The sequence below is a fragment of the Myxocyprinus asiaticus genome, chromosome 30, assembly GCF_019703515.2.
Source record: "Myxocyprinus asiaticus isolate MX2 ecotype Aquarium Trade chromosome 30, UBuf_Myxa_2, whole genome shotgun sequence".
Taxonomy (NCBI): domain Eukaryota; kingdom Metazoa; phylum Chordata; class Actinopteri; order Cypriniformes; family Catostomidae; genus Myxocyprinus; species Myxocyprinus asiaticus.
Genome location: NC_059373.1, coordinates 44786737 through 44806034, shown reverse-complemented (window position 1 = coordinate 44806034; position 19298 = coordinate 44786737). Strand labels below are relative to the sequence as shown.

The following is a 19298-nucleotide window of genomic DNA, read 5'->3' as shown; positions in this document are numbered from 1 at the left end:
TAATCCACATTTCAAGCAAAAAGCTTAATAAATGCAACATTCATACCTTTTTCAGATGTTTATCACGGGCACCTTTGATCTAAAATAAAGAAAGTCAGACAATGTTCATATAGAGGTACATGTTACAAAACTAAGAAAAGAAACTAAGGAATAGTCTGCAAATTGCAAGTTTCCAAGGTTTTGTGAAATCTTTTCAATTAGGCAGTGTTCACAATTACAATGAGATTTGCAGTAACAAGGTGACCAAGATGTAATTTATTTTCATTAAAGGAAGAGCTCACCCAAAAATGAAAATCCTCTCATTATTCACTTACCCTGATGCCATCCCAGATGTGTATGACACAAATAAAGATTTTTAGAAAAATGTTAAAGCTCTGTAGGTCCTTATAATGAAAGTAAACGGGTGCCATCAGGCTGCTGGCTGTTTGACAGTCCAAAAGGCATATTTAGGCAGCATAAAAGTAATCCACATGACTCCAGTCGATCAATTAATGTCTTTTGAAGCTTATCGATAGGTTGGTGTAAGAAACAAACCGATAATTAAAACTTTATTAACCCTATAACATGGTGTATCAAATATGATACAGAATGTTTGATAGGTCCTGTTTCGCTCTCTGTTCAAGCTGTGAAGCCAAAGAACATAATGGTATGTAGAGTAAGTTTCACAAGTTTATGGCACCATGTAGTGGTGTTTATATCGTTCCATTTAAAATGCCGGCAAACTTGCGTGAAAAGTGACTCTTATGTTGGGATAAATTATAGCTCATTTTAATAAAGTAAAAGTAACAGTAATGATTATATTGTTACTGATATTTTAAAATGAGTATTTGTTGACTATAAACAACTTGGTTAAATTTTTTTTATATTATTTTATTGAAAAAGCCAGTTGAAATTACATGTATCAAATATGATACAACATACTTTTGAGGTATCTCTCAATCACCATTACATTACATTCCACCACAAAAAAAAATCACAGAGCTTTGAAAATTCTGACATATACTTTTTATACAATATATTTAAAGTGTGAACTACTACTGTGTATTTTCATATATGCAGCCTGCTCTGTCATTAAAAAGATCTCATTATTTTACATTACATGCTATGATGATATTTTCTTACCATAAGTACCGTAAGAGACCCAGGGAAAAAGTTTTACAATTTCCCTTTTTTTAAATGTCAATATAGTGCTTGGTGCATAAAATACATTGATAAAAATTGTTTATTGAAAAAAAAAATATATATATATTTTATTCATATTGTATTTGATGTACTGAATTGAACTATGATACATTTCAATCCATAATTATAGACCAAGGAGAGTAAGTCGTCATTGCCAAACTCTCAAACATTTGGTATCTCTGAAAAGCCCAGGGAGTCCTCTGATAATACCCCAAGATTTACCACTGAAGCATGTATGGGCTAAGAAAAACTTAAATAACAAATGTTCTACACAAACATGAATTGCTGGGCCTCAGGAGGATAATGACCTTTAAAGCCTAATGTATCAAATATGATGCATAAAATAAAAAATAAAAAACCGTGCAAAAATGTTTTTTTTTTTTTTACAATTTCTTTTTAAAGTTTGTCTAGTGGTACTAAAACAGTGTAATGTAAATCGCTTCCTGCCAGCAGTCAACATATCAGTGACATAAGCGCTATGGGCCGATCACGCAAGAAGTCGGAAGCGCACGCTTTGTACACAACAGAGGAACGAACGTCACGTGAGAGTTTGTTCATTTCAAACAGCAACAAAGTGCTGGCCAGAAGCAACGATGTAAAGTTAAAAATGTCTTAATTATCGATTTGTTTCTTACACCAAACTATCGATTTGCTTCAGAAGACATTAATTGATCTACTGGAGTCGTGTGGATTACTTTTGTGCTGCTTAAATATGCCTTTTGGACTGTCAAATAGGCAGCAGCCTGATGGCACCCATTTACTTAAATTATAAGGACCTACAGAGCTTCAACATTTTTCTAAAAATCTTAATTTGTGTTCTGCTGAAGAAAGACAGTCATACACATCTGGGATGGCATCAGGGTAAGTAAGTAATGAGAGATTTTTTATTTTTGGGTGAACTATTCCTTTAAGGTTTGGTGATTTAAAGTGACAACGACTATTGCAGATGTGACAAAAGTCAAGCAGAGTTACACTTTACACATTTGAGCAGCAGTGAGAGTCCAGATACTGAAGATCACGTGATCCACCCACTGACTGATAGAATTGGATACGGCAGTCGAGTAAAAATCCCTACAAGAAACTACTAGTACAGAAACCTGGCAACCTCAAGCAATTAAAGGGTCATGAAACCCCAAAACACATTTTTTGAGATGCTAGCAGATATGTACAGGTTGCACATTACTGAAAACAACTATAGTACTCACAATGTTTATTAATGGTAAAGTAAATTTGTTTTTTTCATTTTTCTGAACCATTTCATACTTCCAGTTTAAAAACTAAACTTAAAGCAACATCATAATATATGAGGTATATGCATAAATTGGTAGTAATTGTGATTGGTAGTAAAGTACACCTCTACATCTTTTGATTCTTGATAGTAGATAGCAGATAATGACTGGTGGTTTGACTAACCCGTGGGAATTGTACTAGAGAGGTCTTGGTGCATCAGTCAGGGGAAACAAAACTTATTTCAGATAATATGACATTGCAGTGATCTATGAAGCATTTATAATGTACAGTGCATCCGGAAAGTATTCACAGCGCTTCACTTTTTCCACATTTTGTTATGTTACAGCCTTATTCCAAAATTGATTAAATTCATTTTTTTCCTCAAAATTCTACAAACAATACCCCATAATGACAATGTGAAAGAAGTTTGTTTGAAATCTTTGCAAATTTATTAAAAATAAAAAACTAAAAGAAAAAAAAAATCACATGTACATAAGTATTCACAGCCTTTGTTCAATCCTTTGTTGAAGCACCTTTGGCACCAATTACAGCAGAGTCTTTTTGAGTATGATGCTACAAGCTTGGCACACCTATTTTTGGGCAGTTTCTCCCATTCTTCTTTGCAGAACCTCTCAAGCTCCATCAGGTTGGATGGGGAGCGACGGTGCACAGCCATTTTCAGATCTCTCCCGAGATGTTCAATCGGGTTCAAGTCTGGGCTCTGGCAGGGCCACTCAAGGACATTCACAGAGTTGTCCCGTAGCCACTCCTTTGTTATCTTGGCTGTGTGCTTAGGGTTGTTGTCCTGTTGGAAGATGAACCTTCGCCCCAGTCTGAGGTCCAGAGTGCTCTGGAGCAGGTTTTCATCAAGGATGTCTCTGTACATTGCTGCATTCATCTTTCCCTCGATCCTGACTAGTCTCCCAGTTCCTGCCACTGAAAAACATCCCCACAGCATGATGCTGCCACCACCATGCTTCACTGTAGGGATGATATTGGCCAGGTGATGAGCGGTGCCTGGTTTCCTCCAGGCATGACACTTGCCATTCAGGCCAAAGAGTTCAATCTTTGTTTCTCATGGTCTGAGCGTCCTTCAGGTGCCTTTTGGCAAACTCCAGGTGGGCTGTCATGTGCCTTTTACTGAGGAGTGGCTTCCGTCTGGCCACTCTACCATACAGGCCTGATTGGTGGAGTGCTGCAGAGATGGTTGTTCTTCTGGAAGGTTGTTCTCCTGGAAGGTTCTCCTCACTCCACAGAGAAATGCTGGAGCTCTGTCAGAGTGACCATCGGGTTCTTGGTCACCTCCCTGACTAAGGCCCTTCTCCCCCGATCGCTCAGTTTGGCTGGGCGGCCAGCTCTAGGAAGAGTCCTGGTGGTTCCAAACTTCTTCCACTTACGGATGATGGAGGCCACTGTGCTCATTGGGACCTTCAATGCTGCAGAAATTTTTCTGTATCCTTCCCCAGATCTGTGCCTCAATACAATCCTGTCTCGGAGGTCTACAGACAATTCCTTGGACTTCATGGCTTGGTTTGTGCTCTGACATGCACTGTTAACTGTGGGACCTTATATAGACAGGTGTGTGCCTTTCCAAATCATGTCCAATCAACTGAATTTACCACAGATGGACTCCAATCAAGTTGTTGAAACATCTCAAGGATGATCAGTGGAAACAGGATGCACCTGAGCTCAATTTTGAGTGTCATGGCAATGGCTGTGAATACTTATGTACATGTGATTTTTTTCGTTTTTTATTTTTAATAGATTTGCAAAGATTTCAAACAAACTTCTTTCATGTTGTCATTATGGGGTATTTTTTGTAGAATTTTGAGGAAAATAATGAATTTAATCCATTTTGGAATAAGGCTGTAACATAACAAAATGTGGAAAAAGTGAAGCACTGTGAATACTTTCCAGATGCACTGTAAGCTGCTCTGTAGTACTTACCTTCTTTTTTGAACCACTCTCTTGTGGCAGATCCTTCTCCTTCTTACGTTTATGTCCATCGTGACGTGCTGAATCTTCTAGAGATGGGGGCTTCTTTTTACTGGGTGGAGGGTCATCTGTTAGCTTCCAGCGACTCACTTCGCCATTGTCCATCCTTCTCTTTCCTAAACCATCTCCCTGATCCTGAAAGATTAGCACATACTTACATCACTGTCACAGTGAAGGCTGAACATCCTCATGACATCACTATTATCAATGCTAAGACAGAAGGACAGTAAAACAGAATGCATACAAATGTACAATTAAGTTAAATATTCTGATAGAAATATTACATTAACCATTAGCAAAATCACATGAAAAACAGCTTGCATTCATGTAACAGAAATCTGGGTTAACCTGACAATATCCAAGTTAACTCCTAACCTCCAATATTCTTTAATTCTTATGATAAATTTCAATTTATTTCAATAGAGTTCAAAGAGAAGTCCAATGCAAATGAAATAATGTTTTAACCAAAAGCAAATTCGACTGCATTCCTGCAAATAAAGTGACTGATTTATTTATTATTATTGTTATCATTTAAATTAGCATAAAGCCAAAACAACAAATACTACCATGATGTATAAATGCTTCACAAATACACACACACATATATATATATATATATATATATATATATATATACATATATACAGTTGTGCTCAAAAGTTTGCATACCATGGCAGAAATTGTGAAATTTTGGCATTGATTTTGAAAATATGACTGATCATGCAAAAACAAAACCTGTCTTTTATTTAAGGATGGTGATCATATGAAGCCATTTATTATCACATAGTTGTTTGGCTCCTTTTTAAATCATAATGATAACAGAAATCACCCAAATGGCCCTGATCAAAAGTTTACATACCCTTGAATGTTTGGCCTTGTTACAGACACACAAGGTGACACACACAGGTTTAAATGGCAATTAAAGGTTAATTTCCCATACCTGTGGCTTTTTAAATTGCAATAAGTGTCTGTGTATAAATAGGCAATGAGATTGTTAGCTCTCACGTGGATGCACTGAGCAGGCTAGATACTGAGCCATGGGGAGCTCAAAAGACCTGCGTAACAAGGTGATGGAACTTTATAAAGATGGAAAAGGATATAAAAAGATATCCAAAGCCTTGAAAATGCCAGTCAGTACTGTTCAATCACTTATTAAGAAGTGGAAAATTCGTGGAAAGAAAGATTTCAGCCACAACTGCCAGAAGGATTGTTCGGGATACAAAGAAAAACCCACAGGTAACCTCAGGAGAAATACAGGCTGCTCTGGAAAAAGACGATGTGGTTGTTTCAAGGAGCACAATACGATGATACTTGAACAAAAATGAGCTGCATGGTTGAGTTGCCAGAAAGAAGCCTTTACTGCGCCAATGCCACAAAAAAGCCCGGTTACAATATGCCTGACAACACCTTGACACGCCTCACAGCTTCTGGCACACTGTAATTTGGAGTGACGAGACCAAAATAGAGCTTTATGGTCATAACCATAAGTGCTATGTTTGGAGAGGGGTCAACAAGGCCTATAGTGAAAAGAATACCAACCCCACTGTGAAGCATGGTGGTGGCTCACTGATGTTTTGGGGGTATGTGAGCTCTAAAGGCACCGGGAATCTTGTAAAAATTTATGGCAAGATGAATGCAGCATGTTATCAGAAAATACTGGCAGACAATTAGCATTCTTCGCACGAAAGCTGCGCATGGGACACTCTTGGACTTTACAGAACAACAATGACCCTAAGTACAAGGCCAAGCTGACCCTCCAGTGGTTACAGCAGAAAAAGGTGAAGGTTCTGGAGTGGCCTTCACAGTCTCCTGACCTTAATATCATCGAGCCACTCTGGGGAGATCTCAAACGTGCGGTTCACGCAAGACGACCAAAGACTTTGCATAACCTGGAGGCATTTTGCCAAGATGAATGGGCAGCTATACCACCTGCAAGAATTTGGGGCCTCATAGACAACATAGACAAAAGACTGCACACTGTCATTGATGCTAAAGGGGGCAATACACAGTATTAAGAACTAAGGGTATGCAGACTTTTGAACGGGTCATTTTATTTTTTTCTTTATTGCCATGTTTTGTTTAATGATTGTGCCATTCTGTTATAACCTACAGTTGAATATGAATCCCATAAGAAATAGAAGAAATGTGTTTTGCCTGCTCACTCATGTTTTCTTTAAAAATGGAACATACACTATATTGCCAAAAGTATTCGCTCACCCATCCAAATAATTGAATTCAGGTGTTCCATTCACTTCCATGGCCACAGGTGTATAAAATGAAGCACCTAGGCATGCAGACTGCTTCTACAAACATTTGTGAAAGAATGGGCCGCTCTCAGGAGCTCAGTGAATTCCAGCGTGGTACTGTGATAGGATGCCACCTGTGCAACAAGTCCAGTCGTGAAATTTCCTTGCTACTAAATATTCCACAGTCAACTTTCAGTGGTATTATAACAAAGTGGAAGCGATTGGGAATGACAGCAACTCAGCCATGAAGTGGTAGGCCACGTAAAATGACAGAGCGGGGTCAGCGGATGCTGAGGCGCATAGTGCGCAGAGGTCACCAACTTTCTGCAGAGTCAATCGCTACAGACCTCCAAAGTTCATGTGGCCTTCAGATTAGCTCAATAACAGTGCGTAGAGAGCTTCATGGAATGGGTTTCCATGGCCGAGCAGCTGCATCCAAGCCATACATCACCAAGTGCAATGCAAAGCGTCGAATGCAGTGGTGTAAAGCATGCCGCCACTGGACTCTAGAGCAGTGGAGACGCGTTCTCTGGAGTGATGAATCACGCTTCTCCATCTGGCAATCTGATGGACGAGTCTGGGTTTGGCGGTTGCCAGGAGAACGGTACTTGTCTGACTGCATTGTGCCAACTGTGAAGTTTGGTGGAGGGGGGATTATGGTGTGGGGTTGTTTTTCAGGAGCTGGGCTTGGCCCCTTAGTTCCAGTGAAAGGAACTCTGAATGCTTAAGCATACCAAGAGATTTTGGACAATTTCATGCTCCCAACTTTGTGGGAACAGTTTGGGGATGGCCCCTTCCTGTTCCAACATGACTGCGCACCAGTGCACAAAGCAAGGTCCATAAAGACATGGATGAGTGAGTTTGGTGTGGAAGAACCTGACTGGCCTGCACAGAGTCCTGACCTCAACCCGATAGAGCACCTTTGGGATGAATTAGAGCGAAGACTGCGAGCCAGGCCATCTCGTCCAACATCAGTGTCTGACCTCACAAATGCGCTTCTGGAAGAATGGTCAAAAATTCCCATAAACACACTCCTAAACCTTGTGGAAAGCCTTCCCAGAAGAGTTGAAGCTGTTATAGTTGCAAAGGGTGGGCCGACGTCATATTAAACCCTATGGATTAAGAATGGGATGTCACTTAAATTCATATGCGTCTAAAGGCAGGTGAGCGAATACTTTTGGCAATATAGTGTATATTACCAATTCTCCTAGGGTATGCAAATTTTGAGCACAACTGTGTGTATATATATATATATATATTTGCATTATAGTAATGAGAAGTGTGAATGTAACAAAACATTCAGCGGACTAAATCTTAATGGTCCTAAAAATAGGCTTCATTTTCTTTAAAGCAGAGGCTATTTGAACAAAGTGTAAATTGCAACAAAAAGCACGCTCTTTGCACTTAGTGCAAATAGTGTTATATACTACTTGCACTCCCAATTACATAGCAGCGTATTTATTGTTTATTGTGTTTATTTAAAGTCCCCATACACCCTACACCCATACCTTACACAAATTAACCATGGTTTTACTACAAAAAACATAGTATCTCCATGGTATTTTTGTAGTAAAATCACAGTAACCACAAAATTAAATATGGTTACTATATTAACACCATATTACTGTAGTAACACCATGGTTCACCACATTAAAACTATGGCTTCGCCAAAAACATGGTTACTACAATATTACTATAGTAAATCCATGATTAATTTTACCCGTATCAAATCTTTCCCTCAACTCCCGGACCGTCACCATGACCAAATCTCTACGAGGCAATAAAACTTTATATAAATGTTTATTTATTATTATAAGTAGTATTAAAGGAAATATAAAGAGTGGAGATAGGAAACAGGATGGGTAAAAGTGGCACAGAAGGGGCAATCGAACCCAATGTCAAACCTTTAGACAATTATCCAATTAGCTTCTGATAGGAGGTGTACTGAATTGGAGGTGTACCCATGGATGTATTTTAAGGCCTACCTTCAAACTCAGTGCCTCTTTGCTTGACATCATGGGAAAATCAAAAGAAATCAGCCCAAGACCTGAGAAAAAAAATTGTGGACCTCCACAAGTCTGATTCATCCTTGGGAGCAGTTTCCAAACACCTCAAAGTACCACATTCATCTGTACAAACAATAGTACGCAAGTACAAACACCATGGGACCACACAGCCATCATACCGCTCAGGAAGGAGACACATTCTGTCTCCAAGAGATGAACGTAGTTTTGTGTGAAAAGTGCAAATCAATTCCAGAACAGCAAAGGACCTTGTGAAGATGCTGGAGGAAACAGGTAGACAAGTATCTATATTCACAGTAAAATGAGTCCTATATCGACATAACCTGAAAGGCTGCTCAGCAAGGAAGAAGCCACCGCTCCAAAACCACCACAAAAAAGCCAGACTACAGTTTGCAAGTGCACATGGGGACAAAAATCTTACTTTTTGGAGAAATGTCCTCTGGTCTAAACAAAAATTGAACTGTTTGACCATAATGACCCACAGTTTACTTAGTTTACCACCTGTCTGCAAATCGTCAAAAAAATGTAACACTAAGGCTGGGCGATAGGACGATGTAATTGGATATCAACGATGTCTTACAAATATCCCGATGATGATAGCGAACAGATGATGATCGACAATATCGGGAAATGGCAAAAGCATGGATCTGGGAAGTCGCCAAATATATTAAACATTGGCCAGGGTGTGAAACTAGCACCTGCCACCCACAAAATGCTACGAGATTGAATCCAGCTCGCAAGTTCCTCTTCCAAATGTATTTCAGGTCGCCCGCCTGTTGCGGGACACATGACATGAAATGCTGTTAGTCACAAAGACATGCGCTTGAAGAAACACACTTTATTATATTTTTAAGAACAGACAAAAGAAAAGCCGTCAATGCTTGTGTGTGATTCGCTGTTTGTTCAGAGGCATGCAGCACGAGTCTATCTGGTGGAACAAGTGTATGTAAAGAGTTTTCACTCTTTTTTCTCGGTTTCATTCATCTGAAAACTGTTTGCAAGAATTATATCCTCTATGAGAATGCTGAAAATTATCTCTGATCATCTCAAAAGGTGCTGTGAGTTTAATTAGCTTTATTTCCTCACGGTTGATATGCATTGCGGATTCCGTGATGCAAATGGAGCTGTTGGAGATGGTAAATGTTTGGATTTGGGGAGGTGGTTAAATACGATTTTTTTGATCACCAAGTTGTTTTATTGCTTTTTTCATTTAGTTTAAAAGTGCAATTTGAATTTTGAAATGTCTTTTATGTTTTTCGTGTTTCAATAAATGAATAAAAATTAAGCAAAATCAATAAAGCAAAAAAAATCACCTCATTCGCTGTTTGTTCAGAGGCGTCATGTGGAACAAGCACATGTAAAGAGTTTCATTCATCTGAAAACTGTTTGCAAGAATAATGTCGTCTGTGAGAATGCTGAAAATAATTTCCGATCATCTCAGGAGGTGCTGTTAGTTAAGTTCGCCTTATTTTCACTCGGTTGGCATGTATTGTGAACGCAACTTTGCAGGTTCAGTAATATATATCTTTGTATTAATTAAAGTGATTAAATCATAAAGTAATGCTAGACACGTTCACCTTGAACCTAAAATTTTGTTTTATTTTCTTTTCTTTAGGCAGCATTAACTATTATCAAATCGAAAAACAAACACAAATTCGATAAGAACACACATTTGGCAGCATTATTTTAGGAACACAAGGGAGTTTATTAGGCTTAATTATTTTGATTATTATTGTCTTCACATTTATAATTGTCTTTAGTTCTTAATCTGTTGGCTATTAGCAATTTTCCATCTGTGTTGATGGATGCATGCCTGATGGCAAATGGAGCCATTGGAGACGGTAAACGTTTGGATTTGGGGAGGTGGTAAAATAAAAAAAATTTATCACTTTTTTATTGATTTTTTTTCGTTTAGTTTTTGAATTTAGAAATGTCTTTTATGTTTTTCATGTTTCAATAAATTAATTACATTTTTAATGCAAAATCAATAAAGCAAAAAAAATGCACCGACCCTTGGCAGGGGGGCTGACGATGTAATTGGATATCACAATATATTTTTTTAAGGCAAATATCGCAAAAATATTTTTTACATATCGTCCAGCCCTATTTAACACTAAAACAAATTAAACAATCCTTTTGGAATGAACTATGTGTGGAGTTTACTACAATACAATTTCCATTTTATAAAAGACACGCAAACCATGTGTTTGGTATCCGCAAACAGCATCTTAACTGTCATAACATGCTAGCTGACCATTATGTTCTCTCCTATGATAGTCAAGTCATTTTTATTTGTATAGCGCTTTTCACAACACGCATAGTTTCAAAGCAGCTTTACAGAAAATCATGCATTAACAGAAAATGAAACTGTAATATCTATAAAGTCTTAGAGTCATCATTGTGTAGTTTGATTAAATATGATTGAAAATTGTGTATAAAAAAATTATAATTGTATTTAGAACAATTAATAAGAAATGGCAAGGGATACAAAACTCCATAAGTTGTTGCTTAATGGAGAAAAATAACCTTGGGAGAAACCAGGCTCACTGTGGGGGCCAGTTCCCCTCTGGCTAAACAGCATGAATATAATGCCAATATTAGTTATTTGTGCGCAGTGCAAGTCATGGTTTAAAATGAGTAAACTAAGTAAGTGTTAACGGCCAGAGTTCAAACAAAGATTTTGAATGAACTGTAAGATTAATAACTAATGTCTATGAAGTTCATCCTGGATTAACTGCAGAAGTTCACATAGATGCATTGTCCTTTGTTAATTGGCTGATGAAGGCTTTTGTTGGCAATTAATTGATAGTCTATGCATTCCATTTTAAGAGTGTAGTCCATCATTAGACCAAGGTGATACAGGCAGAGATCAGTGAGGTGCATCGCAGTTCAACCAGCAGGTTATTTCGGTGAGGTCTATCCTAAATCCAAGGTTCAGGCAGTGGAATATGAAGTATCCCTTGTCTTATGGTTGGAGCTGGCATCAGTTCTTCCCCTGAAGTCCATCGTTATAGACTGGAGTGATGTCTGGCTGGCACCAGCTGCATTTAGTCATCATCACTCAGAGATACTTAGCATTGGAGTCCAACACCAAGCAAGAACGGAGCTGGATCTGGCCGGCTCTGGTAATCTCGGGATATGAATCCCGAGGTTGAGACAGGGAAACAAATAGAATAATATTAGTGTAGATGCCATTAAATTTTTTGCAGAGTTATAGATCATGATAAATGTTTCTGGTTCTGGCAGACAAAACTAAAGCAGCCTAAATGTGAGTTGATGGATAAATTAGGTGTATGCCTGGCTATCCTTAGGACATGTCCCAAGAAACTTCAAAATGGCAGTTATCAAACCGCTTATTAAGAAGCCACAACTTGATCCTGGAGAACTGGCTAATTATAAACCTCCCATTTATGTCGAAAATACTAGAAAATGTAGTATGTTCATTTCTACAGAGAAATGGTATATATGAAAATTTCAGTCAGAATTTAGGCTCCATCACAGTACAGAGACTGCTCTTATCAGAGTTACAAATTATTTGCTCTTATCATTTGATCGCGGCTGCATTTCTCTTCTAGTGCTTTTAGATCTTAGTGCTGCCTTCGACACCATAGATCATGACATTCTCTTGAATAGGCTTGATAATTTTGTTGGCATTTGTGGACTTGCAAAAGCTTGGTTTAGGTCCTGTTTAGCAGACCGCGAATACTTTGTCTGTGTAAACGAGGAATTGTCAAATCAAACAAAAGTTAAGTATTGAGTGCCACAGGGATCAGTTTTAGGGCCTCTGCTTTTCTCCTTATATATGCTTCCCCTGGGAGATATTATTAGGATTCGTGGAATAAGTTTCCACTATGATGCCGGCGATACCCTACTTTATATTTCTTCTAAACCCGACAAAATTTCACAATTCTCCAAATTAACAGAGTGTATCAATGAAATCAAACACTGGATGGCCAGAAATGTCCTTCTACTCAATTCACGGAAAAACAGAGGTACTAATTATTGGTTTGATTCACGATAGATGTACTGTTACATCACTTTCGACAGCGAAGAATTTGGGTGTTATTTTAGATACCAATCTGTCCTTTGAAAATCAAATTTCCAATGTTTGTAGAACAGCATCCTTCCACCTCAGAAATATTAAGATACGACTTATGCTCTCTGTTGCTGATGCCGAAAAACTAATTAATGCGTTCCTGACCTCAAGACTAGATTATTGTAATGCATTACTGAGAGGATTTCCAGCAAGTTCAATAAATAAACTTCAATTGTTTCAAAATGCAGCAGCCAGAGTGCTGACTAGAACCAAGAAATATGATCATATTAGCCCAATTTTATAATTGTTACATTGGCTACCTGTTACATTTCGTATTAATTATAACATTTTGTGAACTATGTACAAAGCTTTGAATGGCCTAGCTCTGCAGTACTTTATTGACCTTCTGTTATGCGTATTCCATCACGTTCATTACAATCGCAAAATTCTGGCCTGTTAATAGTTCCTAGAATTTCAAAATCCACAAAAGGAGGTAGATCCTTTTCCTATTTGGCTTCAAAACTATGGAATAGTCTCCCTAACACTGGTACGCAGACACACTCACTCAGTTTAAGTCTAGACTAAAGACTCCTCTATTTAGCGAGGAGTTAATAATATTATGAAGAGGTTCTGAGATTACAGGGAATATCATTTTTAAGAGCTTAGTTGGTTAGATATAATATACATGTTGTGGCTTTTGATGTTTCGATAAGTTATGTTAGCTCTTCATGACAGCGAAGGATTGAAGTTGTTCATGATGAAAATTATGAGACACTGTTTTCTGAGGTACTGTGACAGACGATTGCATAATTCCAATTTTATTTCTGATGATTACAATTTTATCAGTAAAGAAATTCATGAAGTCATTACTATTGTGCTGCGACGGAATATCTGGTTCAGTCGATGCTTTATTCCTCACCAATTTATCCACAGTACTGAATAAACACCTAGAATTGTTGTGGTTATTTTCTCTGAGTTTGCTCAAATATGCTGACCTGGCAGCTTTTATTGCCTGTCTGTAGCTAGACACTATCCTTCCATGCACCGCAAAATACCTCTAATTTTGTATTCTTCCACTTGCTCTCCATTTTCCGAGCTGCTCTCTTGAGATTATGAGTGTGATCATTGTACAGTGGTACAGGGCTTTTTTCTTTAATCGAAGGGGGGCGACACTATCAAGAGTGCTAGAGAAGAATGTATTTATATTTTCTGTTATTACTTCAAGTTCTTCAAGACTTTTTGGCTTACTGAGTATATGAGATAAATCTGGAAGATTATTAGCGAAGCTATCTTTAGTGGTAGAAAGAATAGTTCTACCTGAAAGATAGCATGGTGTAGATTGAGTAACATTAGCTGATCGCAGCATACACAGGACGAGGTAATGATCTGAGATGTTATCACTCTGCGGCAGAATTTCTATAGTATCAACATCAACTCCATGTGACAGAATTAAATCTAGCATATGATTATGGTGATGAGTTGGTCCTGTCACATTTTGTCTGACTCCAAGAGAGTTGAGAATATCAATAAATGCTAATCCCAATGTGTCATTTTCATTATTTATGTGAATGTTGAAGTCACCAGCAATTAAAGCTCTATCCACAGTAACTACTAGATCTGATAGACAATTAGCAAATTCACCAAGGAAAACAGAAAACCGCCTGGGTGATCTATATACACTGGCGGCTAAAATGAATAATGTACAGATCTTGCTCTTATGGAAAGAAATTAGTACTTTTATTCACCAAAGTGGCATTCAACTGATCACAATGTATAGTCAGGACATTAATTACATGAAAAATTACTATTACAATTTGAAAAAAACTACTTCAAAGAGTTCTCATCAACAAATCCTCCACGTGCAGCAATGACAACTTTGCAGATCCTTGGCATTCTAGCTGTCAGTTTGTCCAGATACTCAGGTGAGATTTCACCCCACGCTTCCCGTAGCACTTGCCATAGATGTGGCTTTCTTGTCACGCACTTCTCACGCACCTTACGGTCTAGCTGATCCCACAGAAGCTCAATGGGGTTAAGATCCATAACACTCTTTTCCAATTATCTTTTGTCCAATGTCTGTGTTTCTTTGCCAACTCTAACCTTTTCTGTTTCAAAAGTGGAACTTCTTCCCATAAGGCCTCCTCCCCTGAGTCTTCTCTTTACTGTTGTACATGAAACTGGTGTTGAGCGGGTAGAATTCAATGACGCTGTCAGCTGAGGACATGTGAGGCATCTATTTCTCAAACTAGAGACTCTGATATACTTATCCTCTTGTTTAGGTGTACATCTGGCCTTCCACATCTCTTTCTGTCCTTGTTAGAGCCAGTTGTCCTTTGTCTTTGAAGACTGTAGTGTACACCTTTATATGAAATCTTCAGTTGTTTGGCAATTTCAAGCATTGTATAGCCTTCATTCCTCAAAACAATGATTGACTGACGAGTTTCTAGAGAAAGCTGTTCTTTTTTGCCATTTTTGACCTAATATTGACCTTAAAACATGCCAGTCTATTGCATACTGTGGCAACTCAAAAACAAACACAAAGACAATGTTAAGCTTCATTTAATGAACCAAACAGCTTTCAACTGTGTTTGATATAATGGCAAGTGATTTTCTAGTACCAAATTAGCAATTTAACATGATTACTGAAGGATAAGGTGTTGGAGTGATGGCTGCTGGAAATGGGACCTGTCTAGATTTGATCAAAAATGACTTTTTTCAAATAGTGATGGTGCTGTTTTTTACACCGGTAATGTCCTGACTATACTTTGTGATCAGTTAAATGCCACTTTAGTGAATTAAAGTCCCAATTTCCTCCTGAAACAACAAAATCTATACATTATTCCAAACTTTTGGCCACCAGTGTACTGTATTAAGAGCAAAAGACGACAGAGATTTTTTAATTGCATTTGACGGTGTCACATTAAGCATTATTAGTTCAAAAGACTTAAACTTATATCCTGTCCTCTGAGTAACACCAAAAACTTCACTGTAAATTGTAGCAACACCTCCTCCTCAACCCTTCAGATGAGGCTCATGTTTATAACAATAACCTGGGGGAGTAGATTCATTTAAATTAATATATTCATATGGTTTAAGCCAGGTTCCAGTCAAACAGAGTGCATCCAAATGATCTGTAATAATTTCATTTACAATTAGTGCTTTGGTTGAAAGAGATGTAACGTTTAGTAGCCCTACCTTTATATGATATTTATCTTCAAAAAAAAAAAAAAATTATTTTCAAGATTTACCTCTAAATTATTTAGTGAGGGGTTTGTGTTTGGTAGATCGGGGAACAGACACAGTCTCTATGTTATATCTAGGTGATTCAGTCTCTATGTGTTGTAGTTTATGAGATATGTGTGACGTCTCAAGGCAGCTAGTAGACGTTCGGATTAGCCAGTTTGTCTGCTTCCTGACCTGGGCCCCAGTTAGTCAAATACTATCACTATTAAGACTATGAGCCAAATTACTAGAGAGGAGAGCAGCACCTTCCCTGGAGGGATGGAGTCCGTCTCTCTTTAGCAGGTCAGGTCTACCCCAAAAACTCTTCCAATTGTCTATAAATCCTATGCTATTCTCCGGATACCACTCAGACATCCAGCCATTCAGTGACACTAATCTACTATAAAACTTGTCACCCCGACGAGCAGGGAGGGGGCCAGAGCATATTACAGTGTCTGACATCGTTTTTGCAAGTTCACACACCTCTTTAACATTATCTCCAAAGATCTCCGACTGGCGAAGCCGGACATCGTTAGTGCCGACATAAATAACAATTTATTAATTTTTATTTTCTTTGTTTCAACAGTGACAAGACTGAGGTTATGTTCATTGGTTCACCCCACCAGCTTCATAAAGCTGGTTCTTTAACCTTAAATATGGATGGCTCTGCTCTGAATACTCAAGAATACGGTTAAAACATCATTCTTCCATCTCAGAAACATTGCAAGACTGCGCCCCATGTTATCTTTCTCAGTGACTGAAAAACTGATCAATACTTTTGTATTTTCTCGTACTGATTATTGCAATGCATTACTTGTCGGGGTCTCTAAATCTACCTTAAATAAGTTGCAGTATGTGCAAAACTCTGCTGCTAGAATCTTGACAAGGACCAGGACAAGTGATCACATCACTCCTATCTTGGAGTCCTTGCACTGGCTCCCTGTCAAGTTTCGTGTAGACTTTAAAATTCTCATGCTTACCTACAAGGCTTTGCATGGTTTGGCCCCTCAATACTTGACTGAACTTTTAATCCCCTACACTCCAATGCGTGACCTCCGCTCCTCAGAATCTGTTTTTTTAACTGTTCCTCCTACTCGTCTATGTTCTATGGGTGACAGGCGCTTCTCTTCTTTTGCTCCTAAACTGTGGAACTCTCTTCCCTCTGAGGTTAGACATGCTGAATCTTTTAGTATTTTTAAATCTTCTCTTAAAACTCACTTTTTTGGGGTTGTTTTTCTGTGATTATTATTGTATTCTTTTTTAATTGTTCTGATTGCATGTTTTCTTTTTCTTTTTTTGCATTTAAATGTATTTTTATTTTTCTCTTGTAAAGCGCTTTGAGATTCAACTTTTAAAGGTGCTATATAAAATAAAGTTTTTTTATTATTATTATTAACAATTTTAGAAAATCTACGTTTAGCATTAGCCAGCACTTGTAAAATTGATCTGATGCCAGACACCCGAGCCCCCAAAATGCATTTAACAATAGTGTCTGGAGCCTCTATTTCCACGTTCCTTACAATCTATTGTAAAAGGATAACAATAATCTCTTGTTAGGAGATTCTAATCTCCTATAACCAGGGCTCTTTCAACATGATTCTCAGTGGGTGCATCACTGAGTGGGGAGAATCGATTGGAAACCCTAACAGGAACGGGAGAGAGGTGTCGCTTTGCTGAGCGAGTATGCCACCGAGACGTCACCCAAACACCCTGCTATGGGGGCTCTACAGCCGGAACCAAAGTGTGTGTGTGTTGCTCGCTGTTCTATCCACATCTAAAACAGTATCTACCGGCATCTCTTTCTCACTGACCACACTAGCATTTGGATGTGTGCCTCTAACTAATTAACCTCCTCAGTCAGCCTGACTAATTCCTTGCATTTATCACATGTAAATCCCTCACTGCTGACGGAAGAAGCTATAGTAAACATGTGGCATGCAATGCAGGAAGCGATAATATGATGCCATGACTTACCACAATTGTTTGTTGTTGTTGTTGTTATGGTTATTCTTGAGTGGCGAGGGTTTGAGAACGCTGTGAATCCCTCACGCAATTGTTTGCTGTTGTTGTGTTGGTTCCTGATCAGCATATGTTTGAGATTGATGCAATAATCCGTGTAAAACACAGAGGAGAAAACGAATGCCTGCAGTTGAAATGCGAGATGTAGACAAGCGGAAAACAGAAAAGAAAATGGTGCGTGCAGTAATATACACGCAGTTGAAACAGTAGAAAAGTGGGAAAAAATGAAGCACGCAGTAAAATGGCAAAGGATAAAAAGATGAGCGTAGCGGAATAAGCAATGCTAAGTAGGCTAGCAAGCTACAAACAAACAAACAAACAGACTTGTGCAGCATGCCGGCAGCAACCGGAACAGGTAACAGCTCACAAGAAGAAACACATCACTTCAATATAACTGCAGAGGTTATCTCAGTAAATAAAATAATCTCTGGGTCACAGTGTTTCAATGTGCCAGAATTTCAGCCATTAGAGATGAGGGGGTACATTTGATTTTCCCCACTCATGTTGTCTTGAATTTTTTGTTTACTGAGCGTTCTTGGAAATATTTATTTTTTTTTCAATGTTTGTCAGCGGAATGATCCAAAAACAAATATAAACTGCAGTAGAGCCCATTGAAGAGGCCATCCCTCACAGCCTTGTTGTTATTTCCATTAAAAATGAAGATGGTGCTAGCATGAATAAGGTCTAGTGTAGTATTGGAGGACCTTAATTTGTATTCTATCTATCATACAGGATATTCTGAGAGAGCAGTTTATTAAAATAAATGTGACCAGATTACAGTCTACAATGAATCAGCAACCACTGAATATTCTTTTTGTGATTATTATATTAAATATTTTCTTTGATAAACATGTTATTTTATCCACCTTCTTTAGTGTGTCCCATCAGCATTATTAGACCATTTTTAGGAGGGCCTCATCCCCTCTACAATTCATCTCAGCCCCCTAAAAATCTGTGACTTTGCAATCAGCAAGTAAGTGTTTTAAACAGCTGCAGCCGCAATGCTGCACTTGTTTGAAGCGTGAGGCGCTTTGGTGGCTTTTCTTTCCTGTAATGACTCACTAAAGTGTGAGCCAATAGCATTGGAGTGTGGGCTGAGAAGAAGCATATCATTGGTTTGACCCACTGAATGAATACGCCCCATTTCCACATTAAATTTATGAACAAGCGAGAATCATCATCATTTCATCGACTGATGGAGAGGAGGCCTGTCACTTGTTTAGTTCAGTAATCTTGATAAACAAGGAGAGAAATGGGCTGGATTAATTAAGAGTAAAAGTGACTAATGACATTACAATGACATCAGGATGTAATTACTTTTAAGCTATGTCGTTTTATATATAT

At 38.2% G+C, this 19298-nt stretch overlaps 1 protein-coding gene across 2 annotated transcripts in view; it reads right to left on the bottom strand.

The window, feature by feature from the left end:
* Positions 1 to 19298, bottom strand: part of LOC127421058 (F-box/LRR-repeat protein 19-like) — a 91959-nt gene that overhangs the window by 43816 nt on the left and 28845 nt on the right. For both annotated transcript variants that reach the window (XM_051663790.1, XM_051663791.1), the window contains exons 5-6: positions 4360 to 4542; positions 47 to 79 (exon numbers count right to left, since the gene is read on the bottom strand). In XM_051663790.1, the coding sequence (XP_051519750.1) occupies positions 47 to 79; positions 4360 to 4542 (216 nt within the window). The remainder of the gene's footprint in view (positions 1 to 46; positions 80 to 4359; positions 4543 to 19298) is intronic.